This window comes from Ambystoma mexicanum, chromosome 3p (assembly GCF_040938575.1).
Source record: "Ambystoma mexicanum isolate Mex_15411 chromosome 3p, UKY_AmexF1_1, whole genome shotgun sequence".
Classification (NCBI taxonomy): Eukaryota; Metazoa; Chordata; class Amphibia; order Caudata; family Ambystomatidae; genus Ambystoma; species Ambystoma mexicanum.
In genome coordinates this window covers 1205763272-1205789596 of record NC_090925.1, presented here as the reverse complement: position 1 = coordinate 1205789596, position 26325 = coordinate 1205763272, and the positions used below count along the sequence as shown (strand labels likewise).

The 26325-nt window shown below is 46.9% G+C and overlaps 1 protein-coding gene across 1 annotated transcript in view; it reads left to right on the top strand.

Moving 5' to 3' along the window:
• Positions 1 to 26325, top strand: part of PHYKPL (5-phosphohydroxy-L-lysine phospho-lyase) — a 460271-nt gene that overhangs the window by 187134 nt on the left and 246812 nt on the right. Inside the window, exon 4 of the mRNA XM_069652639.1 lies at positions 19961 to 20035. Within this exon, the coding sequence (XP_069508740.1) occupies positions 19961 to 20035 (75 nt within the window). The remainder of the gene's footprint in view (positions 1 to 19960; positions 20036 to 26325) is intronic.

Below are 26325 nucleotides of genomic sequence, written 5' to 3'. Positions count from 1 at the left end.
CGGGGTCACAGCAGGCCTGGGCCCAAGGAAGGCGTACTGCACCAGTGAAGCAACTCGGGTAGCTCGCCAACAAACGTCAAGCGCCCCTGCACAAGAAAACGCAGGACGGATAGCTCACCCTACAAATAACTAAGATTCATTATTCAGCACTGGGCAACTACGCATCCAGGGTTCCAGATCTCAGAGCCTTCCAGACGCCCCCAGGGATATCAGGTGAGCGTAACAAATATCCGAGTCAGGGACTTTTTGAGGTCCTTTGATGTTTCTGTATTATCTCGGCCTCGGAGCCCCCAAATGCGGAGATTGCTCCTCCTCTCCCCATTTTCAATGTCGTCAACTTTAAACCGCACCTCCCTGTCCATGCAGCTAAAGGAGCTTGAATGCATCTCCATCTCCACGTCCCTAATCACTGCGGCGCGGTGTGAGTGTTCCTGGGCTCCATTCGGTCTTCCACCTTTGTAACTCTCTCCGTAAGCACACCAAGTTAGCCCTGGATCTCCGCCTTGAATGCCCGCAGTTCTGATAGGACCGCATGTTGGTCCTGTTGTATGCCCCCCAGGGCCTCCTTCTCTGCTCCTGCTCCAGCTTCGCCAGCCATACTTCTTTCCAGCTCTTTCGCCCCCCCCTCCCCTATTGCTTCCATTGCCCTGCTCTACCTTCAATACAGCGTGTGGGCCTGCTGGGTGCTGGGGCCCTTTCCACGTCTGACCCACTAGGGACTTCTTCTGGCGAGCTTGACTCTGTTCCTAGTCAGTGTTGGCAGGAGTTGCACTGTGCCTCAGCCCCCCTTCAGCTTTTGGGGCAGTGAGGCACATCTGCGTGTGCTTTGGCAGTTTCTGTGGTTAGAGGTCCTTTTCCCCTGCTCCAGGGGCCCGGGTGCCTTTATGTCCTTTGCTAGGGGGTGCGGGGACAGGGGGCTGTGGCTAGCTGTCTAGCATTTTGACTAATTCTCTCCCTGCTTGCCTCTGCAAGCTTGTATGCCTTGTGCTGTGTCAATGGGGGAGGGGCAGGTGCCTCACCACTTACTGGCCTCTTCTCCTGCTTTGGATCGGTGTTGGTGCTTCTACACTGTTTCTGCGTGGGTGGAGTAGGGGGAAGTCGGGCATCCTGCTGTGCTATCTGTGCTCTCTGCTTCTGTACGCAAGCCATTTCTAAAGGGCCGGGGGGGGGGGGGGGGGGTCGCTCTGCCGCCTCCCGATTCACGGATCTGTCCTGCCAGTGTGCCGGTGCTCCCCCGCTGCTGTCACTGTGCCCTGCGGGGGAGAGGGGGAACGGGCACCTTACTGTCAGATGTTGGCGGGGCTATCCCACTTTTCTTTGATTGCCTGGTCTTCTGCTGCAGGTCCCCCTCTCCCGGGATATGTGCCGCCGCGCAGGGGCCTCGAGTCTCTGCGCTGATGGTGTCTGGAGCCCAGCCTACTGTTCCCCACTGACCCTACGTGTGCTTTCACCAGGGTGGGGGGGTCGTCTGCTCATGGGGGTGCTCTTGTAAATCAGTGGCCTGGCCAGGTGCAGAGCTTCTCTCATGCGGCCACCTTCGTCCACGCCTCCTTGTGGTCTCTGGATTTTTTTTACGCCCCCTTGTGGTCTCTGGATTTTTTTTTATTTATTACCATACAAAACCAAATGTAAACTCTGTGGCTTTTGACCCAGTGGTTCTCAGAAAGTATGCTACAAAATGTACCATTTTAAGCCAATATTTTTAGAATTTCCCACCACACTTCACCCCCCCCCCCCCATGCCACCCTCTCCCCCGAACTCTTTTTGGTTGGTTCATTGTCCCTCATTATCGTGGGTCGCTTACACACTTTCCTGGCAAGGATTTAACCCCTGAAACCCCAAATAAAAAAATTAACCAGCTGCCACTTGTCGAGTTAACATTACCTCCTCAATAAACACAAATGCGAAGTCTCTTTCCTTTGATATAACAACTGAAATGCTGGGTTCCTGAGGCAATAGCTTACAATGTATGAATCCCCAATATTAAAACATGCAAGTGATTAAAGAAGCAAGAAGGAGGACCCTTTGGATTTCGGTGCAGAAGCGAGCAGCTTCACGGTAAAGGAATGCTCTCTCATAATGCATTTCTGTTTGCAAGTCAAGTGGGTGAAACAGGGATGCAAATAGGTATCTGTAATAGGCATTTGATCCTTGCAACCATGGCAACCCCTTACATGACTTGAAACTGGATATGAGAAGGCAGCATTTTTAATTGCTATCACATCAGCAATCCATGTGAATGCCTGACTTAGGTTAGTGTGTCTGAGTAACAATGCCCTTGCTTCCAGAGTTCGCATATTTTTATAAAGATAAGGTGGCCCTCGGAACACATTCTTCCTTCTCACCTGACCTCGTGGTGAATTAATTTTAAAACAAATCTATCCGTGGTTTGTCACAAGCTTCATCACAATAGAAAATTACTAGTGATTTAGAGAGCACACTAAAGTAGGGTGTGCTGATAGCAGGGGAGTGTGGTGTTTCATTGAAAATATTGTTACCGAAATGAGCTATAAGTAGCTGACTTTGAAAATGGATCAAGACATTTGTTTTCACAAGTGCCCAAAAATACTTGAGGGACATGGGGAATGTTTGTTAGTGGTGCCAGAGGTGGAGGTGGAGCCCACCACCCCGTAAATGCAAATGGAGGAGTGCTGAAAGAAAATGTTCAATCAAAATTCATAGATACCTGATTCAAAGTAATAACAACGACCCCAAAAAGGTAAGGGATGTTTTGCTTGGTGCTATATGGTTCCAGGCACTATAATTGGGTGCCTATGAGCACCTCACTGCACTTGTAAGGGGAATATAAAATAAAGCAGCTGAGAGAGAGTGTGCACAGGGGATCACCACACAGCCACACTAGTACTGTCCATTTAGAGAAGCAACCACGGGGTGATTTCTAGAACCTGGCAGGGAATGTGAAATTATTAAACATGTGGGCCTTGCAAACAATAAAGCAGGAAGTCCGCTCAAATGAATACAATGCAGTACACAGAAAAGAAATCCTGACCGCAAACTTAGTTCAATCCCTGAGGAAGGTTTAATATTATTTGCAGCAAGCTATGGTGATCTGTCGCTGCAAAACAAGACGCAGGCCAATGTCAGCACCTCATCAACAGCTCTTTCCCTGGTCCAACGACAAATTCTCACCCACCGTCCCAGTTCCATGCCTTCCAGATTGGAACCCTTGACACCCCTTCAATATTCTACACTACTACAAATATCCCCTTCCAACAGCCAGAATATAGAAAAAAAATAATAATAATGTGATAATGGGTACAACCCATAGCAAAACTATATATACATCCCATATACTGAAGATACTATACAAACAAGTGACAAAATTTCAAAGGATCAGGAATGACCCACTTTGTTCAACCACATAACCATTCCATTTTGCAGGAACCATCCGCATTCTTTCACTGCGCCTATTTCCAACATTCGCTTACTCTTGAAACAAATGCCCCTATTTTTTTTTATTTTTTTTTTTACTTGTATTTAATCTGTTTAGATTTTTACAAGAGTGTGTAAATATGTGATTGTGCATTCATTCACTGTAAAGAGCTCCAAGTTCTCAGCAAAAAGAGAAAGAAAGAAAAGCTCTGCAGTTAAATTGCCTTAATCTGTTCTAGGATGGCTAATCCTGTTGTGGTTGAATGGCCTTCTCCAGAGCGATGTTGAGGAGTTTAGTCGTTGCTATTAGCCATCTAGTTTGGGCTCCTGTAATAAGGCGGTTCCACCACGTATCTTCATCATCGACGTAAGAGTTTGTAACCAGGGGGCCGATGAAAGCTTTTCTTTCTTGGTCGATTGTCGGACAGACCATCAAAAGATGTCGAATTGATTCTGTGGATTGTGGATCTTTGCAGAGTCTGCATGATTTTTGCGCTGTTGCTGTTGGAATTGCTGAGATTTCTTGAGTAGGTAAGAGGTTTAGACGAGCTTTCAATAAAGTTGCCCCTATGTTTTCACCTGTTGTTTCCACCTGCTAGTGTAGCTCGCAGGCCCAACCCACCAGCATCCACAGTTATAATTGTTCTTTTTCCTTCTTCAAAACTGCTCAACATGGGTGCATTTGCTATTTCCTTTTTGATGCACTGAAACGCCATGTTGCATTCCTCTGACCACAAAAATGTAGCTCCTTTCTTCAACAACACTTTTAAGGGAGTAGACTTTGCCACACAATCCTTTACAAATTTATGATAATATTCTGCTAGTCCTAGGAACAAGTGTGCATGATCCTTTTCACTAGGAGCCAGTACCAATGTGATTGCCTCAAACAATTATTTTGTGCTGTTTCACACCTGCCGCTGACGATCTGTGACCCTGATATTATTCAACTCCTAGCTTACACTGGTCTCACTGGATAATCAAACCTCCTTCCCTTAGATGGCTCAAAACCACATCCACATTTTTGTCCTGCTGTTCCATATTGCTCCTGTAGACCAGTACATCGTCTTAAAACACCATTACATTTTGCAACATGCTAGCATTTTCTCAATTTCCCTCTGGAATCCAGCTGCAGCAGACACCAGTCCAAATGGACTGGTGAATAGGAGAACTTGTACTCACCCATAGAAATGATGCATGACATCAAATGTTGACAGTCCACAGTGAGGCAAACCTGGCGGTTTGCTGATGATGAATGAATTATGCGAAATACTTTTGCCGTTCCTAAGGTAGCCAACATTTCTATGATTTTTGGTAATAGATGCCTGTCCACCCAAATTGATTTATTTATTTAGGTATCTTAATGATTTATTTAGGTACCTTAAGTCCACACACATACATATTTTTCCATTTGCTTTTGAAACAATTACAATCGGTGCCATCCGATTCTTCTACTTCCTCGATTACTCTTAAATCCAACAGTTTCTTTAATTCTTTCAATTTTTCTTGCATCTTCTGGGGAATGGGACACACTCTGTTTACTACCAGTACTGCCTTATTCTTGAGCACAATCCAATGTTGGAATCCTTTTAGTTCTCCCAATTTCTCAGAGAACACTTCGGGATATCTTTCTGTCCCAGTGTCTCCTACCTCTAGGGACAGATGCAAACACTTATATTCTTATTCACAGCTTGTCTTGCTCCTCTCAACCCAAAAGGGAAGACCCTTTTATAGCCATGAATAGCTAGGCTTCACACTTATTTCCTTTGCACTTTATACTGGCTTGAAATGTCCCTAACCAGCCAATTTTCACCTCCCCATAAACAGGCTCAATGTCTGGGGGCTTCAGATCTTTTGGTTTCTTCCCTAACTTCTTGTATGGGTCCATTGAAATAATCATCCACCACGACCCACTGTCCACCTTCATGTTGATTTCTACTCCATTAACAAGAAATACATCAGTTGGTCCTTTACGCAATGATGTTAGTGCCGCAATCTCAAAAACATGTCTTCCATTCACAGACCCTATGTCTGTATTTTCTACCGATTTAATTATGTTGGCAAGCCCTCTTTCGGATCCCATCTCCCTACAACGCCTTGCATAATATCCTTTTCTCTTGCATCTTAAACACATTGGGCCTCATTACAAGTGTGCCGGTATGGTACAACGGTGCCAGTAAGCGTACAAGCACCTTTGTTACTGGACCGGCACACTCCGAGTTCTGTGGGCGGCTGCTGTCCCGCTCGCAGATGACGGAAGCACCGGCACTGTTGCACACGGTGCCGGTGCTTCTGTTCTCCCCATTCCCATTGAGGCCTATGGGATTCAATGGGAATTGGGAGTTAACATTTTCCAGCGCCTGACTTCACGGACCGCCAGGGCTGTAATGCCCCAGTGATTCTGTGAAGTCGGGCGCCGGACAAAATAACAACTCTGGTGGCAACCTGCCGGTTTTACCAGCACGGCTACCGCCGGAATTGTAATGAGGCCCATTGATATTCTGGCAGGGCAGAACTGACTGTCTGCAAAGTGCCTTGAACTTCCACAGGGATAACATGTTCAGTCTTTGGCTATTTCTTGTCTCTTTTTCACCATAGGTTGATTAATAGCACTTACTTCATGCAGATCGGGCTTATCAGTTTTCATCTTCTTTACGTACTTTGCAGTCTCTTCAATGCTCGGCAGAATATTGATCTCTTATTAATAAATCTGTTATTTCTCAAAATGCACAAGTATGATTGGGGCTCTCAGAGACGCCACATAGTTCTCCCATCTGTCATTCTGTACCTTGTAGCCTTTGAACAAAACCTGTAGCGTTCAAACAATTTGAGTGTTGGATCCAAAGTCATTTTCCAGTTTAATGACAGCTCTAGTATACTCATCTAGTGTCCAGTTATTCTGACTCGTGATCAGGAGGCCTGGTAGAAGAACTCGAAGAGTAGCCGTTGAGTTCTTCCTACCAATGTGTCCCTTTGTATTTCCAAGTAAAACTACAAAAGAACCAATTAGTCGAAAGATGGATCTACTGCCATAGCTGGAGATGGACACAGACACCGTGGAGCGTAGACAATACAGCCGATCAAGGAACGCTGTAGTGGGTGTTGACGTACATTGAGAATATGAGCTGTAGGAGGAAAATTGTATATCAGACGATTCAAGAGATAGAGCGGGAAATACAAGTTCAGGAAGTGACAATAAATGACAATAACAAATTTCTATGATGGAGAAATAACAGATAGAGAGACTTACCAATGGGTAGACAGTGGGAAGGCACTACTGAGAAAACTCTGCAAACCCAACCTATCCCTAACTCACGACGAAATGAGGGCGCCTAGAGGGAAATTTGGCAGTCTCTAGTCCCAGACTATCCCGACGAAACGAGGACGCCTAACGACCTGAGCGCAGGGTGTCAGTCTCTAGTTCGTGCGCTATTCTCCTGGGTATGCAGATTTACTCAGGTAAGGTGATAATGATGTCACAGTGTAGAGAATTCGGTTGTTGTCCCTTTGGAGCCGGCGTGATGAATCCGAGGTGTTGAAGAAAGGTTTTGTTGGAAGACCGGTGCGAACAGTAGAGGCAGAGCAGGTCAGATCATGTTCCGGGATTCGACAGCGTGCGGACAGAAATGCAGAACAGAACGGCAGGCAAGGTAAGTCAAATAGCGTTCTGAGGTTTGGCAGCATGCGGACAGTAATGCAAAACGGAACGGCAGGCAAGGCAGGTCAAATAGCTTTCCGGAGCCCGGCAATGTGAAAGCAATTCAGGAGGTAACAAACAGACAAAGGCAGGTCGATTAGCGTTCCGGGGTTTGGCAACGTGTAAACAATCCAAGTGCAGGTAAACAAGGAAGCAAAAGAGTTCAAGAAACACAGACTGCGGTCAAAGGCCAGGAAAAGAACAGGCGCAGTCAAGGGGGTCAAGAGATGGGAACGAGAGCTTGCTGTGATTCAGACAAAAATCAGAAGCAGCAAGTACGGCTACCCGGAAGCATTATAACGGGTAGCCGCGACCTCGTTTGGCTCTTCCTCCTTCGTACAGCGCGGTAGTTTTGTTTGTGGAGAGGTTGCCATGGCAGCATGGGTTCGGAAAGGGCATTTTGGCTCTTTATCAAAGGAACTGAGTTTCCTTAAAATGGGCAAGACCCGTTGTTGAACACTTTGGGCTGGATGTCTTGTAGCAATCTTGACAGTTCCCCGCCCCAAAGAAGGCCTCCCTTTCCCAGGCTAGAAATCCGCAACCAACCGGGGAGCATGTATATTCACAGCAGGCTCCCAGGTCCTGTCCTCCGGAGCAAAACCCTTCCAATCCACCAAGTAAAGACAAACCCCTCTACGAACTTTGGTATCCAGGATGCGGCTTACTCCGTATTCATCACATCCTTGAACGTTGATTGGAGAGGGACGCAAAGGCAATCTAGTGGAAGAAAGACAAGGTTTCAAAAAAGAAACATGAAACGCGGGATGGGTATGCCAACTGTCCGACAGATCCAGACGTACTGCAACAGGATTAATGATAGCAGTAACCAGATGGGGACCAACAAAGCGTGGGAAAAGGAAACAACGACCTGGAATACGAAGATTCCTAGTTGCCAACCAGACCTTTGAACCCACCCTATATTCGGGCGCTGGGAGTCTGTGAGCGTCGGCTTCAGCCTTCTTTTGTAACTTGGCCTTCTGCAAATGTGAAGAAACCTCATCTCGAATTCTAGCCAAGTCCCGTACGCAGGCCCCAGCCGCAGGGCTAGAGGATGACAGGTTTAGCTGCATGGGTAGGGTACGAGGATGACGCTCATACATAGCAAAAAGGGGTGATGTTCCAGTAGACGAGTGCACTGAATTATTGTATGCAAACTCTGCCATTTCCAACAAGGGCAACCAAGATTCCTAGTGTTGCAAGGTAAGACACCGAAGGTATTGTTCTAGAGTGGCATTCAGCCTTTCGGTTTGCCCATCCGTCTGAGGATGGTATGCGGTAGAGAAACGATCTTCGATCCCTAAGGAGGCGGTAAGAGTTCGCCAGAAACGAGACGTGAATTGTGATCCACGATCCGTTACAATCACACAAAGAGGACGAAACAACCTGAAAACATGGTGCAAAAATAGTTTCGCCAAAGCAGGTGCCGTAGGAAGCCCTTTGCAGGGCACAAAAAGGGCCAACTTCGTGAAGTAGTCAATAATGACCCGAATAGTATCGTGGTCTCGATCACATGGCAATTCGACAATGAAGTCCATCGAGATCATGACCCATGGTTCTCCAGGAGTCGGCAATGGTTGTAACAGGCCAATGGGTTTGGTTGGAATGCTCTTGCATCCAGCACAAACGGCACAAGTGGCTACATATTCCAGAACGTTCTTAGACATTGTTGGCCACCAAGACCAGCGTTGTAGTAACTCCAATGTTCTACGACTGCCAGGATGAGCTGAGAACTTGGTCTCATGACACCAGCGCATAGCAGTGGTACTTATTTCTGAGTCAGGGAGATACACCATTCCATCATGGTAAGGAATGCCATGAACCACAGTCGGATTCAATTCTTGGATGACTTGCGGATTAGTGTTAGCCCATCGCATCAGGGCTAATCGTAAAGGTTTTTGTATTCCACAAGCACATGCTACCTGAGCAGGTCGAAGAACAGTTTGTTCGTCCCCTGACGAGTGTGAAACACCATGTAACCTGGAAAGAGCATCTGCTTTAGAGTGTCGGGAGCCGGATCTGTAGGTGATATGGAAATGATACATGGAGAAAAACTCATGCCAACGGGCATGTCTAGCGGTAGTGCATTTTACCGACTGCAGAGCCAAGAGGTTGCGGTGATCTGTGAAAACCTGAACTGGTAGAGCAGTCCCAAAGAGATGGTGACGTCATATGAGGAATGCATCCCTAATGGCCAATAGTTCCTTTTCTGTAATAGTATAGTTCGCCTCGTAAGAGGTGAGTTTCCTGGAATGAAAAGCTACCGGATGTAGCTGACCACTGTCTTTGCATTCCTGTGAAAGGATGGCCCCGACCGCAATGTCCGAGGCGTAAGCCTCTACCACAAATGGTAGGTCTGGATTAGGATGCATTAAAACAGGGGCGGAGGTGAACGAGGACTTTAGTTGGTCAAAAGCCGTCTGAGCTGCTGGACTCCAACGGAAGTTTTTTTTTAGAACTGGTCAAGGAAGTAAGGGGAGCAGCGATACTAGAAAAGGATTTTATGAAACTCCGGTAGAAGTTTCAAAACCCTAAGAAGGATTGTAATTGCTTAAGGGTAGAAGGAACCGGCCATTCCAAAACCGCCTTGACCTTGGTGTCGTTCATTTGTACGCCCTTGTCTGTGATGTTATAACCTAAAAATTCAATTGAGGTAGCATGAAACACACATTTCTCTAACTATGCATACAATTGGTTTTCTCTTAATCGTTGGAGGACTGCAGACACATGTTCAATGTGGGTCTGGTACGATGGAGAATAAATGAGGATGTCGTTGAGGTATACCACCGCATAAGTGTCCAACATGTCCCAAAAGACATAATTGATGAAATGCTGAAAGGTAGCAGGGGCATTGCATAGCCCAAAGGGCATAACACAATACTCATAGAGACCGTATTTAGTCTTAAATGCAATCTTCCATTCATCCCCTGAACGCATTCTCACAAGATTGTATGCACCTCTTAGATCCAATTTCGTGAATATCTTGGAACTGCTTAATTGGTCTAAGATTACCGAAATCAATGGTATTGGGTATTGATTTCGGACCGTGACTGCATTTAATTCCCGGTAATCAATACAGGGGCGAAGATCCCCTTTTTTCTTTCGTACAAAGAACATAGGTGAGGCCGCAGGAGACCGAGATGGACGGATAAAGACCGTACTGAGGGCCTTATCGATATATTCTTTTAGGATAACATCCTCTTTGGTGGTTAGGGAATATACCCTTCCATTAGGTATTTTAGCACCAGGTATTAAATCAATTGGGCAGTCATAGGGTCGGTGGGGTGGTAGAACCTCGGCTCCTTTTGGCATCGAAAACATCCTGATAAGCCGAATATTCGTGAGGCAAGGACGTGACAACAAGAGCACCCACCGCTGATGTAACGTCCATGAGAGCTCGACAAGGACCTTCTTTAGTCATTTGGTGTTTTTTACAATGACTTTCACAGTACAGACCTGTGAGTGTGGTCATAACCAAGGGCACTGTTTGTTCAGTGACTAAGCTGGACAATAATGAGGTACCATCAACGGCATTCACAACCTCTGGGTGGGTTTTGGCCACAAAGGTCACGCCTTTCTCACGAGCGTAAGACAGATCAATATAGTTTCCAGTGGCCCCCGAGTCCAGAATCGGATCACCAAACCAGGAAGAACCCGACCTGGGTTGAAAACAGGCATTGAGCGTGACTGGAGAGTACATCATGGAGTCATGGGACGCTGGACTCAGTAGGGGGACCCCATCCACTACCGAGTCAGTGCGTTTCCCGACTTCTTGGGTTTCTTTGGACAAGCCTTCAAAAGATGGTCGGGAGACCCGCAATAGAAACAAAGATTGTTCAAGCGTCTCCTTTCTCTTTCCATGGACGTTAAAGGACCCCGCACGGCACCAATTTGCATAGGCTCAGGTGCGTTAGGCGACGCAAGAGAAGGGGTGACCAACACAGGCATTGTGCCCCTTTTTTCGCCCTTCCTTTCTGCTCTCCGAGCATCTATCTGGAGGACGAGGTCTAACAACTCATGGAAGGCGGTTGGCACCACTGGAACCGTAGCAAGGGTGTCCTTGATATTATCCGATAAGCCCTTATAGAACAATGAGGCCTTCTTGTCCTCAGGCCAACCTGTTTCGGCTACCAGTTGGTTGAACTTAGCTATATATGATAACAAAGGCGAGTCCCCCCGTTGAATAGCCAGGAGTTCTAGTTCGGTGGCTTGGGTTCTATAGCGAGTATCAAATACTCGACCCATAGCCTCCAACAAGGCATCACAATCAAAGAGCAGCGGGCTGCCGGCCTCCTGTAGGGGGTTAGCCAATGTGGCTGCAGTACCGGCTAAATGTGACAAGACAAAGGCTGCCGAGTCAGGAAAGGCTGTGGGGCGACACAAGAAATGCAGGCGACATTGGTTTAAAAAGGTCCAGTAAACTTTAGGGTCGCCATGAAATCGCTCAGGAGGAGCTAGTGGGAAATGTGTGGCCATGACCACCGAAGGTTGTACGGCTGGCTGAGGATTCGGAGAGGCAGAACCGGAGGCCACTGCCGGTGAGGGCACTAGCGCCATAGAAGGGGCACGTGCTTGTAGTTCGTCAATCCTTGCTTCAGTGGCATTATAAGCGGCCGTCATATCGGTCCTCAATTCAGCCATCAGTTGCATAAGATTGACCAAATTATCATTAACATCCATCTTTCTATTTATATGGCTTCTGATTATGTCAAGTTAGTCCGACTCGTGATCAGGAGGCCTGGTAGAAGAACTCGAAGAGTAGCCGTTGAGTTCTTCCTACCAATGTGTCCCTTTTGTATTTCCAAGTAAAACTACAAAGGAACCAATTAGTCGAAAGATGGATTTACTGCCGTAGCTGGAGATGGGACACAGACACCGTGGAGCGTAGACAATGCAGCCGATCATGGAACGCTGTAGTGGGTGTTGACATACACTGAGAATATGGGCTGTAGGAGGAAAATTGTATATCAGATGATTCAAGAGACAGAGCGAGTAAGACAAGTTCAGGAAGTGACAATAAATGACAATAACGAATTTCTATGATGGAGAAATAACAGACAGAGAGACTTACCAATGGGTAGACAGTGGGAAGGCACTACTGAGAAAACTCTGCAAACCCAACCTATGCCTAACTCACGACGAAACGAGGACGCCTGGACGGAAATCTCTAGTCCCAGACTATCCCGACGAAACGAGGATGCCTAACGACCTGAGCGCAGGTTGTCAGTCTCTAGTTTGTGCGCTATTCTCTTGGGTATGCAGATTTACTCATGTAAGGTGATAATGATGTCACAGTGTAGAGAATTCGGTTGTTGTCCCTTTGTAGCCGGCGTGATGAATCCGAGGTGTTGAAGAAAGGTTTTGTTGGAAGACCGGTGCGAACAGTAGAGGCAGAGCAGGTCGGATCACGTTCCGGTATTCGACAGCGTGCGGACAGAAATGCAGAGCAGAACGGCAGGCAAGGTAGGTCAAATGGCGTTCCGGAGCCCGGCAACGTGAAAGCAGTTCAGGAGGTAACAGTAGACAAAGGCAGGTCGATTAGTGTTCCGGGGTTTGGCAACGTGTAAACAATCCAAGTGCAGGTAAACAAGTAAGCAAAAGAGTTCAAGAGAAACAGACTGCGGTCAAAGGCCAGGAAAAGAACAGGCGCAGTCAAGGGGGTCAAGACATGGGAACGAGAGTTTGCTGTGATTCAGATGAAAATCAGAAGCAGCGAGTACGGCTACCCGGAAGCGTTACAACGGGTAGCCGCAACCTCGTTTGGCTCCTCCTCCTTTGTACAGTGCGCTAGTTTTGTTTGTGGAGAGGACGCCATAGTCGCCATGGCAACATGGCAGCACGGGTTCGGAAAGGGCATTTTGGCTCTTTAACAAAGGAACAGAGTTTCCTTAAAACGGGCAAGACCCGATGTCGAACACTTTGGGCTGGATGTCTTGTGGCAATCTTGACATCTAGATCTCCCACTTCTTTGCCAGAAACTTTGGACAGGTCATCATGAATGGAGTGCCCTTACCAGGTTCTAGCAAAAATGTTGGTGGAGGAGCTATGCTGGCAACTGCCATTTTTTATGCTTTGATTATATCTTTTGTCAATGTTCTATATACTTTCAATGTTGATATGAAAAGTGTTTCCGCTGTATAATCTCCTTTGTGACTCCCCGAATGTTGTAATTGTTTATTCATACAGCGGTTATACACAGGTGGAGTGCTTAAAGGCAGGAAGTGAGCAAGGGAATACAGTAATCATTCTTAGGCCTTGACGTTAACGAATGATCTAAACGGAAAAACTAGCATACTAGGCCTGACGGCATTTCTCCTTGTGCAGGTGAATGAACTGTTACAGTTTCGACCCAGCTAGGGAGTGGGGGACAGAAAAAAGGGGGGAAGGGACAGGAAAGACGAACTTACTAGTCCTAGTATATTTAGGTAATGCATGCGTACAGACGAAGGTGCTAGGAAGAGGGGGTGGGGGGGACAAAAACATCCAGTCCAACAGGGCCCTGGGTTAAGTGCCGAGAGGTTGCCTTGCTCATGGAGCATAAACTGAAAGTGCAGTAATGCTGAACATAGTTTAGTGGCCCAGTGGCAAGTGCAAAGACTGGTAGGGGGGCCTGAGACCTGTAAGGCTCTGGAGGTTAACCAGGCAACCAGTCAGCAAAAATGAACAGTTTGGGAGGAGAGGAGCAAGGCTAGGGAGAAAAAGAGCAGAGGTTGGCAGGAGAGAGGGAGAGAGGTGGAGGAAGAGAATAGGAAGGTCTTAAGGAGTTTCCGAAACATAAGGTGCTCTGGCTCAAGACGGAGAGTGGCAGGGAGGCTGTGCCAGAGGGAGGCACCTGCAGAGGATAAAGATCTACTCCCAAATCTCTGTTTGTGAAAGCGGCTCACCCACAGAAATTTGGAGGACGTCGAGCAGAAGACTCTAGAGAGAGAGTATTTAAGAAGAGTGTTATAGATAGTGCAGGCCTCGGCCCCAGAAGGCCTTGCGGATTATGCAGAGGGTCTTGCACTTGATTCTTGCAGCCACACGGAGCCAATGGAGGGATTTCAGCACCATAGAGATGCAGTCCCTCGGCTTGAGGCCAAGGCTAAATCTTGCGGTTCTGTTCTGGGTGAGTTGTAGAGGACGGAAAGTAGAAGTAGGAAGGTTGAGAAAGATGCTGTTGCAATAATCCAGCCTAGAGAGACCAGGGCTCTCGAGGTGGTGAGCCACTGGGAGAAATTGAGAAAAGGTAGAATACCTCTGAGGAGGTGCAGTAGTAGTGGGACTTTTTGGAGATATTTGAGAGGTGCGAAGAGAAGGAGCGCGTGGAGTTGAAGATGACCCGAATATTTTTTGCCTCATGGGTAGGTGAGGGCGCAGGGCCAAGGGAGGCTGGCCAGTGTGAATGTGGGAAAGCGGGAGAGGGGTTCCAATGAGGACAATCTGTTTTACTGGCATTCAGGCGGCAGAGATTGTTAGCAGCACACCATGACTGAATTGTGGATAGACAGTCGGGATGAGTGACGAGGAGGAGGAGGCCGAGGGTGGCCTGAAAGAGAGCTGCGTGTCATCTTCATAACACTGACAGTTAGAGGTAAAGGTAGAGATCCTTTCGGCCAAGGGGGCCATGTAGATATTGAAGAACCAGGGGGACAGGTTACATCCGTGGTGGACACCACAAGTAGAGAGAGTGATGGAGGACAGAAAGGACCCAAGTTCCACCTGGGAGGGCTGGTCGGAGAGAAAGGAGACGAGCCACACCAGGGCCTGATCAGTGATGCCCAGGGTATCAGGGACATGGGTGATCAGGATGTTGTGGTTTACCGTATCGAAAGCGGAAGAGAGCTCAAGAAATTTAGGACAGAGGGAGAGTCCAGATTTGAGAGCAGGTTTGTTCACACAATGTGATTATGATATCCCTTGTGAATATGCTTGTCCAATGCACACAAAGAGGGGGGGGCATGTACAAGCTAAAGAAGTAATGCAGTAATGCCAAAATTAACGTGAAGGGTGACATGATGACACATATTACACCTAGTGCGCCACACATCGGGGAGGAGGGCACAGCGCAGGGAGGTACATGTGTGAAAGCACAGAACGTATATGTATTTTTAACTGTTAGGTAACTAGGGATAGGTAAGCACGGCTGCCGCAATGAAAAATATATGTGCAGCAATAGTAATATTTTTATATTTTTTTGTAACGAATATGTATAATGATTTTAAGGGTTAGCTATACTAATGAATAACAGTTAGGCCAGGTCCAGGGCAGACTAGACAGAAGCCTTGTTTTAGTTTATTGAAAGGCCACAGCTCACAGTAGAATTGAAGTTCTGTTAACACTTGCAGAAACGCTAGATCAGCTCACCAAGGGTGACACCAAAAAGCCCACAATATCTAATTCATTGTTGCAGAAGGAAATGTTTCTCATGGGAAGAGAACTGCAGCCAAAATCCAGGTGCAGTCTCACGCGATAATTTGAGGGACATCTGGCTGGGTACCAGTGGCCCTGCCAGCAAGTACAGTAGCAAACAAGAATTATATAGGACTAATTTTGTTTCAACAACAGTGTCTGCAGTTTTTTCTACCTAGAGCTGGCACGATGCAAGAGGGGAGATGGGGAGCGAGCAGGTGCAGGGGGGTGAGGGAAGAGGGGAACCAATCAGTGGACTGGGATATGGTGTTTCAGAGGTTGTAACAATGCCCCCTGATGTTCCCCTCATAATTCTGTAGGATAGATTCAGTGGGATGCTGTGGCTCACTGTCTCCGGCGAAGGGGTCTAATCTGCATTTAGGGATTCATCCACTTGTACGTTAGTGGAAGCCAACCAATGGCATGCCAGAGTTTCTGCAGGTCAGCAGATAATGATGTAATTGAGAGGAGGGACACTTGGGGGGGGGGGGGGTGGGTATTGGGGGGGGGGGGGTCATGACGAGGGTGGTGTTCCAGGAAATGTTTTTATCCAATCAGGACATGCAAGGTATATGAATATATAGGGGTCCCGTGACGACCCATCAATTATGTATTCGCACATCCCCAAAATTGTAACGATTGACAAATTATGCTAATATGTGATTTTCTTGTATAAATATTGTAGCCCCTTTGGGCACGTTGAGAATGTATTACAGTTCATGTCCATGGAACTGTTTGTTCTCCCAGCCGACTGTTCAGTAAAGCTGGGTTTTTTTTCTTGCACAGTGCACACTTCTGTAGTTTTTCCTTGGATCGCCACTGAAGACCCATGGTCCACAGTGACATCGGTAATAGCACTGTGGCTCCTTAATGTGCTCCAATCTTCATTTGGCAGAGTAAACCACTACCAAGTTGGTGCCTACCACATACCGGATTCTCGCTTTCCCTCATTAGGATACGCTGTGTAGAGATATTGCTGTGAGAGCAACACGGGCCACTCACGCTGTCACGATAAGCCAAGTATTGATTGTCCGCTGGGCTCACTAAAAGCTGTAATACCCCCACAGTGTTCAGATTTCTCCTACCTTGTACTTGGGGAGCTATTCTCTGCACCGCCTACCACACCTGCAGAGGAGCGGTCTACTGTGCTGGACTTCATTCAACCATTAGGGTGTGGCAAAGGAGGTCCCTCACCGCTCCCCCTGCGGCTCTTCAACACGTCGCCAATGTGGTGACCTGCTGCTGCAAAACAGGACACGGACCAGGATCGCAGGTGAGTAACAACATGTAATTTTTGCACCCCCTCAACAGCTCTTTCTCTTAACCTTGTCCAACGACCAACTCTCATCCAGCTTCCCCTTTCCATTCCACCCCAACCTTCCAGATTGGAACCCTTGATATCCCTTCAATATTCTACACTATTACAAGCTTTATCAGGTGCTAGCTTTTTCGAAAAAGACTGTCCATCTTAACAAACCTGCAACTATAACAACTGCGTGGAATACCCCTGCTATGAAACATCAGAAAGCAATTAAGAGTGCACAGAACAAGCAAACCCAACAATATAGGAAACATTGCATGGGCTATTCTTCCAAATGCCAAAGGTTCCGAGTGCGGTTAGAATTCCTGCAGCCCTTCCACAGCCAACGAGAGTGTGGCGGGACACCCCAGTGTCGCTGCGGGTGGCTTGGAGACTCAGGCGCACTCCCAGAGCCCATGTGACCGCTTCCCAAATGAAGCCAGTTTCCTTCCTTCTCTCCTTCTCTGCACCTGGCAGTAAGCGCAAGCAGACTGGCGGGGCACTCTTTACCTCTGGCGCTTCTGTTACTTTCTTTTCAGTTATTTATTTTAAAAGCACGTGGGCACTCGTGGCTCCAGCATTGACTGGAGCATGGTGGAGAACTGGGGGCAGGTGCAACTGAAAGGAGAAAATAAAGGAGATAGCCATTATTCACAGGCCCACAGTAAGTCCCACTCCCTGAGGTTCGACCCCTGGGGACTTCACTGTCCCCTCGCTCTCTCCCCGTAAATGGCCAGCATTTCTTTGTATCTTCCCTGGAGGGGATTTCCAAAATTCCTCTTGTGCTAAAGGTGGTAAAACCTGACAGGCTAGGCTCAAAGGTTCATTGTCTCATGTCCTTTCTCCCAGCAAAGTACAACCTAATGCCTACCATCTCAGTCCATGAGCGTCCCTACATCCTATATACATTATTAAAATGGTGGCTGTATTAAAATTGTGTTCATCTAGGAAGACACATAGATACCCGTACAGCATGCAGGACCACTGATAATATGGAAAAAAGTTACAAATTTACATCTCATTTTCACATTTTCCATTAAAAAAAAGAAATTGAAGCAAGAGAATGTGGTGTGTTTATTTAAGGAAACCCCAGTTGGGATTCAGTGTGAGGGTATAAAACGTTCACTATGTAATTAGTAAACCCGGGTAAAGGAGGACGTAATTTAACCCTGTGTAGATAGAGCAAGGACAAAATAGAGGAAGGGGCCCTAGAGAGCCAGGCGACATTCACAGCCAAGTCTGGATGAGGGGGTCCTTGGGTGGCATTGTGGATCCTGGACACAGGGAGGAGCGGAAGTGCGGGATTGAAAAGAAAAACCAGGATGAGGTCAGAAATTTCACAGTTGGTGCACAATCTGGATCTTAATTTGAAGGTGAAGAGGATGTTGAGTTATTGGAAAAAAGCAGGTGATGATCCTAACTAAGCTGGGAGGAGAGGGACGCAAGTTCCTTGCAGATCTTGAACAGAGGGAAACGTGTGTGGGAGGAGTGGTGTATTGAGAATTATACAGTACCATTTAGCACAGTTCTGCACATGGGTAGTTAAATTGTGTCATCCGGGACATCAGCAGCATGTGCATTGTTTGATGGAGTTGGAAGGCAGATGGAAGCATTGGTAGAGGCCTGTGTCTGACATTGTGGTTGGGGGCATGGGTGAGCAACAGGATGGCAAGTATATTTACTAGCAGTACGAGACCCAGGTTCTTGATGAGCAATTTAGTTGAGGGTATGAATAACACCCCTGGCGCCCTTTTGAGAGTTGGGAAGCCTCAATGATGGCAATTCACCATTCTTTTGCCCACTGCTATGCGCAAACCAGAGGGCTGCCCCTGTGGGGTCCTCGAGAACCAGTCTCCTTGTGGCTGCAAGGGCCCATCACCTTGCAGCCTGCATCTCAAGGGCTGCTGGCCACAGGATGGACAGAAACCAGGGTTGTGGTCAGGGTCAGAAGCCCAAGCAGGTGACATGACCTGGGCCTCGGGTGTTGGTGGTGATGCTTATGTTGGAAAGTAGGATTCCTTTTCCGGGTGCATGTGAGAAACTGGAATCCGCTTTTTATGCTCGCTCTGCCCAATCACCTTGAAGCCTGTTTTGCAGTATCTGTTGAGCACAGGATGGGTAATTTCTTGTGTACTGTTCGTGGGTCCAGGTAGTTGGAATGTCCTGAGCCTTCGGCGTTGGTGGTGACGTTTCTGGTTCACAGCTTCCATAAGTCTACTAGAGTGCAGTATTCAAAAGCTTTCATAGCTCAGTGGATGGTCATTTTTATGAAGTTTACTCCCATTGCCCCATGCAAGGCAGTCCTCTCGGTTGCAGCACTTCTCTCTGGGGGCCAGTTCTGAAACTAAAGCTCAGTTTGTACAAGATATCACAAATCTGTGCCTGCTTCATGCTTGCCTGATCTACTGATATCCTATTATGTGTCCTGGTGTGCAGTTGTAGTATTTGTTGAGAGCTGTGTGTCTGGATGAAAGCGTGAGAAACAGATGACCCGGCAATAGTAACGTCAGGGCTCTTAGTCTATAAGCCACACCACGACAAGAACAAACCCTCTGTTGTCTCCGCTCCAGCCAATTGAGACATAATCTGGCTGTTAAGGACTTGAAAGTGCCTCCTTTTTTTTTTGTCCTCACTTCATGTCGTTGTGTCAAGCTTCCTTGTATCATGCATAGAAAGAGGCATGATGGCTGCATGTTAAACTGGAATTGCTGCATAGGTGATTAGCCCTGAAAAGTTAATCGCTATAGATGCAGTAGTTACAGATGTATACAATGGCACAAATATGCATATGTCTGTATCCTTTCCTTAGGGATCCAAATCATCTTTCCATGTGAGCGTAAATTACCATTTGTATGTATAGATCGAGTCTGGACAGTTTTACTGGTGCCAGTTTACAGAAATCAACTAAATCATGATAGATCAATTAAATTCTCTAGGATCACAAAATGTGATCGAGTGGAGGTTAGATCACAGATACCATATAACCACAGTGTGAAGCTCGCCAAGTAGGCCACCCTTCATCTTGCTTTAAGGCAAGTAATTTGGTTTGAAATTAATGTTCTTGCACCAAATGTTTTGCAAAGTAGATTACCGAATAAAATGTAACCTCTGTGAACATGTGTGCATGCTTTCTCCTCATGATTCCCATTTAATTTGTTATGTAGTAAAATGCATCTCTTTTGTAGATCTGAGGCGAATGATCTTGCAGTGAGGCTGGCTCGTCAATATACCAAACAAAAAGACGTTGTAGTGTTAGACCAGTGAGTATTGAAAATAGTTCTTAAGGTGTCTTGAAATGTTCTTTTTTTTTTTCCTCTTGCATGAAAATGTGATAACCTGATTTCACAGCTCCTGCCTTTGATTGATAAACAGTGCTGCTTTATAGTAATGCAAGACATCAAGGTTGGATGTAGTTTAAAGGCTTTTAACCTATTTCACATGCAGGAACCATTGTGAGCAGTAACTCGAGTTTGGCGAGGGTACTGTACTCTGCGCTCTTCATTAGATGACCTCACCCGGGTTAGCCCCCCCCCTCCCTTTCATGATCTTTTACAAAAAAATATCTGTTTCGTTAGGTCTCTATTAGATTTGGGTTGATCAAACAATTTTGATGTTAGATCCGCTACAGAACAGGAGTTATAAGCAATTATTTAGAGGGGGGCTTACCCGTAGCCAGCCCCCCCCAATCAAAAAATTTACCAAAATGTATGTCACTTGTTAGATGTTCGTTAGATCCGGTATGATCAACCATTTTCAACGTTAGATCTGCTACAGAACCAGAGTTATAAGCAATTATTTAGAGAGGGGGGGCTAACCCGTAGTAAGCTAGTCACCCCCCAATCAAAAATAGTACAAAAACATGTCATTTGTTAGATCTTCATTAGATCAGGTATGATCAACCATTTTCAACGTTAGATCTGCTACAGAACAGGAGTTATAAGCAATTACTTAGAGGGGGTGGCTAACCTGTAGTGAGTTAGTTAGCCCCCCCCCAACCAAAAAATTATCAAAATTCAATGTCATTGGTTAGATATACGTTAGATACGGTATGATCAGGCATTTTTTTTGTTGGATCACACACAGGTGCTGAAATATTTGGCTGCAAAGGGGGGGGGGGCTGGCCCCCCTCAACTAAATTTGGCAAAAAAAGTCATTAATTTCAATACATATTCGTTAGATCCGGTAAGATCAACCATTTTCAATGTTTGCCTCATTCTGATCACCCGTTTTTCACTGTGTGAATCGGGGGTAAGGGAATTCGGCAAGCAAAAGCCTAAATAATCTAAATGTTTTATACATGTCAATGCATCACATTGTTGGAATTTCCATCTTTTTCTTGCCATATGAGCAAGCCATTATTGCAGATTTTACTGAATTCAGATGTAGATATTGGCTGTTCATATATAGGGTGTATTGATTTGAAGGGCTCTTGGTGTGCGGGTGGTTAAGACAGTGTCGTCAGCATATGTTTATACTGGTATAGGTCTTTCACCCATTTTGGGACATCGGCTTCGCATTCGAGTAATACTTCTTGGAGGTTATTAATGTATATTGAAAAAATCAATGTGGCCATAACGCACCCTTGTCTAACCCCCGGGCATAACGGGATCCAGGGGGGTGCAATGGCCTTCTATGCTACTTCTCACACAAGTTATTTGTGTGAATTACCTTTAGTATGTCTACCAAAGATTTAGGGCAATTTTAGGACATATGCACATGCCAGAGTTTGCCTCTGTTAACTTTATCAAAGGCTATGTTCAGGTCCATGAACGTCAGATATACTAGTTCCTTTTTGACAAATAAGGAATGGGTGGCCACTAAGAAGAGATTTATACCTTGTTCCATTGTCCCAAATGAGAGGCGGAAATCCAGTTGTATTGGTGATGATATTGATTTATCTTTGACCCAATTTTCCAAGATGTTAAGCTGGCACCTTCAAAAAATCTTAAAGATAGTATTTAAAAGGGAAATGGGTCTGAATGGTTTTAGGCTACCTCTATTATCTTTTTTATATATTGGTATAATAATCACTCTTCTCCATATATCTGGAATGGAATTCGTAGTTAAAATTGCATTAAACACTATTGCTAATAATGGCCCTCATTAGCCAAGAAATGGGGGGGTTCGCCCCTAGATGGGTGGACTTTCAATTGCGTTCTGCAGCTCTCCACTTGCGTTTCAGGGCTGCTGGATTAGAATCATATCAATTGTTACGCTTGGTGACAGGTTTCAGGCGAATCCTTATGACAGGTGAAAGATTGTCGAGAGTGTTAGTGATAGCGAGATGGACATTGTTGGGAGCAGAGTCAGTGAGTGAGGAGGGGGAGGGGGAATGAAGGTGGAAGCTAATGGAGCAAATGACTCATTTCATCGGACAAATTTGTATATATTTATTTGTATTTATTTTATTTGTATTGTGCTCCTGGCTCTGGGGCATCTGGGTGTATGTCTTACAGATATAAGTAGCAATACAGGGCAAAACAACCTTTGTTCGAGGTTACAACATAATGAGACGACAAATGCATAGTATTGAGCTGAAAGCCCAGGTTGACAAAGAATACAGAGGAATATTCATCAGGTACACAGAATAGTGCAGGCAGGTACATTACATAGGTTAAAACAAGTGAATGTAACAGTGAAGGTTACATAGGAGGAACAAGGTAAGATTACGCATTAAGGGAAGGTAATAGTAGGGGCAGGGTGGAATGGAGAGCCCTCCAAATCACCGGTTCAAGAGGTAGCTAGACTTAAGAGTGCTGCCCATCATGGTCCAACACCTGAAGCCAACATTTGGTTTTACTTTTAAATAGTTGGAAGAAGGGTTCGACCCTGAGGGAGGGAGGGAGGGAGGTAGAGTGTTCCATAGCTTGGCCGCTAGGACAGGGAAACTAGATCCTCCAGCTTTTTGGAGCTTAAATCTAGGAATGGATAGGGTGTGCGCTTGAGCTGATCTAAGGGGTGTTGTAGATGTGTGGGCAGAGAGCCAGTTGGTAAGATATGCTGGGGCGAGGTTCGCTCGGGCTTTCTGTGTCAGTGCCAAGTTTTGAAGGGAGATTCTGTGCTCAACAGACAGCAACTGAAAGTTTCGTCTTGTGTCAGAAATGTGAAGTTGCCTCGGGATGTTGAGGGCAGCCCTAATGGCATTATTCTGGGTTACTTGGAGCTTGTTGATATTTCTTTGACTAGTCCTTAAGTAATGGGCATTGCAGTAGTCAATTTTGGCCATGACTAGGGTTCTAGCAAGGGTAATACTGTTAGTTTGCCGTGAGGAAGGGCCTGCATGCAGTAATTAGTTTGCATGTCTACGCTGATGCTGCAACCACAGCGTTAGTTTGTCTGGAGAGTGATCGTGTAGCATCAAGCTAGATACCTAGGGTTTTGGTATTATTGGAGACATTGATAGTGTTGCCATCGATAATGAAGGATTTGAAGGGAGAGTCCAGTTTTGTCACGGAATCCCCCCTTTCTCACCTGGGAGCGATCCTTGTAGGATTTCTTGGGCGGTGTCTTCTTACGAACGGACCTGGTCTTGTATAAGCCTGCGCGAGCCTCTTCTGGCTCCAGCGTGCATTCAGAGCTCCAGGATTCAGACACTCCGGGATCCAGGAACCAAGAGGGTAAGCACACAGCACTCGAGTCCGGGAAACAAGGAGGAAGGAAGAGGCTAATGGGAATGGAATTAGGAGGTCCAGGTACAAGGACAGCAGTGTAGCGAACTACGGAGCACACGTCTAGTCACTGCTTGCAGTAGCATTGAGACGTGCGGGCCCGGCCTATTTGTAAATACGCTACGTCTGACGTAAGGACAAGGAAGATATTGCCCGTTAGATGGCCATGTTGGGAGTATCAAGGAGTGCAAGCCCCGTTGTGCCAAGGACCATGAGGTCCAAAAGGGGCGTGTTCTGCGGATCATGACGAGTTTATCAAGTCTAATGTGAGAGCCGAGGATTAGTAACTCAGTTTTCAATTGTGTGGTCACCAGCGATCGGGATGAGTATCTGGGTGTCGTCCGTGTAGTTTGTGTATGTAACACCCAGATAATCAAGAATGTTGAAGAGAGGCTTTGTGAACACATTATAGAGGGTAGAGGAGACGCACGACCCTTGCGGGACCCCACAGAATACTGGTGAGGGTTCAGTGGAAGCAGATGGTGAGAAAACCCTCATGGTTCTATTTGCAAGGAAGGATTTGATCCAAGATGTAGTTTCATCTGAGAAGTGGGCAGCTGTTTTTAGGTGGTGACAGAGAGTTTGGTGGTTGACCAAGTTAAAAGCTGCTAATAGATCAAGCTGAAGTAGGAGTGCTACTGTCTGCAAATGAGGCTGGCAGAGCTGGGCGAGGTTCGGTCAGAGGGCCAAGAGGTCCCAGGTAGCAGGAGAGGAGGGAGTGGTCAGACCAGGAAAGCGGGGTGGAGAGGGGGTTAGAGGGCAGAAGATCAGCCTGGCTGAAGGCTTTGAGAGTTTGTCCAGCCGAGTGTGTAGGACCAGAGGGGAGAATAGAGAGAGAGAGAGAGAAAGGTGCAAAGGTCACAGAAAGGGTGTGACTGAAGAGTCACAGCGGATGTGAAGTCACTCAGAAGGAGGAGTTTAGAGGTAGAAGTCAGGAGAGAGGCCTATTCTGCTAGAAGTGGGGAGATGGGGCCGGCGGGCATGTAGATAGTGGCTTTCAAAGGAAGAATAGTGCTAGGTAGGGAAGAAGGGACCCACTCAGGGAAGATCAAGGCTACTCAAACCGCCAGAACAGTTGGGATGGGGCTTGGAGATGATCTTGTGGCCATCAGGAAGGAGAGAGTCAAAAGCAGTGACTGAGCTGCCATTGAACCGCGTCTCAGTGAGAGCAAGGACATTGAGATCAAACTCTTCAAGGAGAAGGCAGATGTCTGAAGAATATTTGATAGCAGAGAGGGCATTAAGCATGGCCAAGTGAAGCCGGTCACCACCTTTTGAAGTTTTTCCCAACAGGTGCGGTACAGGCTTAGTATGCCCAAAAGGAGGAGAAGGTGGTGTAGGGGAGAGAGAGGATGGAGGAATAGCAGGAGTGGGAAGGAAGTTGATGAGACCCGGCAGGAGATTGGGTGCAGGACCCTGGGCCATGATAGTGCCATTGTGATATGATATATGATATAAGTCATTTATAACGTGCCTGTACACATGTGTTTCTAGGTGCAACAAGACAAGGGAGGGTACGGAGTGGGGACAAGACAAACAATCTTACTAGGCCTTGTGTCATTCATATTGTGCAAGTGAGGCAACGCAAAGTGCAGGGGACGGGGATGGGGGAAGTGCAAGGGGGGAGAAGGGGAGAGTGCAATCAGGGCAGCATTGCTCTAAGTAAGTGCAGCTGGGACAGCGCGGCTCTAGGTAAGTGCAAGGAGGCTGGGGCTGTAGAAGTTACAGACCTTAGTGTGCAACAAGCCTGGAGGCAGTGTGGGGGAGACTGTTCAAGAGGAGCCAGGTATCTAGACAGACTCTGAGGGTAACCAAGCAACCAGTGGTGCAGCAGACAGGTAGATCAGCAGGGTAGGGAGGGAGAGAAAGCAGAGGAGAACAGGAAGGTTTTGAGCTGTTTCTGGATCTTCAGCTGGTCTGGCTCAAGTTTGAGAGGGCCAGGGAGGCCATTCCAGAGGGAGGAACCTGCAGAGGAAAGTGATCTGCTCCTTACTCTCTGCCTGGAGAAGCATCTGACCCTCAGAGAGTTGGGGGCAGCAAAGCAAAGGGCTTGAGAAGGAAGGTATTTAGGAAGACAGTGTTGAATGTAGTGCAGGCCCCAGTCCCAGAAAGCCTTGTGGACAATGCAGAGGGTCTTGAACATGATCCTTGCAGCCACCGGGAGTCAGTGGAGAGATTACAAGGCTGAAGAGATGCAGTCCCTGGGCTTGAGGACAAGGATAAGTCTTGCAGTCCTGTTCTGGATTAGTTGCAGAGGACAGAGAGTATGGCAGATTGAGAAAGAGGTTACAGTAGTCCAACCTAGAGAGAACCAGGGGTCGGGAGACAATGAGCTACTGGGGGAAAGTGAGAAAAGGAAGAGTACCTCTGAGCAGGTGCAGCTGGTAGTTGTCCTTCTTGGAAAGGTCCGTGATGTGAGGAGAGAAGTAGAGAGTAGAGTCAAAGATGACGCCAAGGTGTTTTGCCTCATAGGAAGGGTGAAGGAAGAGGGCCCATGGATGGTGGACCGAGTGAGATGGGGAAAGCGGGAGAAGGGGTCCCAATGAGAAGGATCTCTGGTGCACCAATCCTGAATCACGTATTGACAGTCTGGAATGTGCGAGAGAGGAGAGGAGGCTGTAGGGAGCCAGAAAGAGAGCTGTGTCATCTGCATAACACTGAAAGTTAGAGCAAAAGGTGGGCCAGAGGGGCCACGTAGAGATTGAAGAGCCAGGGTGAGAGGTTAGATCCCTGGGTAACACCACATGAGGAGAGAGATGTGGTAGAGAGAAAAGACCCAAGTTGGACCTGGGAGGGTTGGACCTGGGAGGGTCGGTCCAGGATGAAAGAGGTCAGCCGCTCCAGGGCCTGATCTGTGATGCCCAAGTTCTCATGAAGTTGGT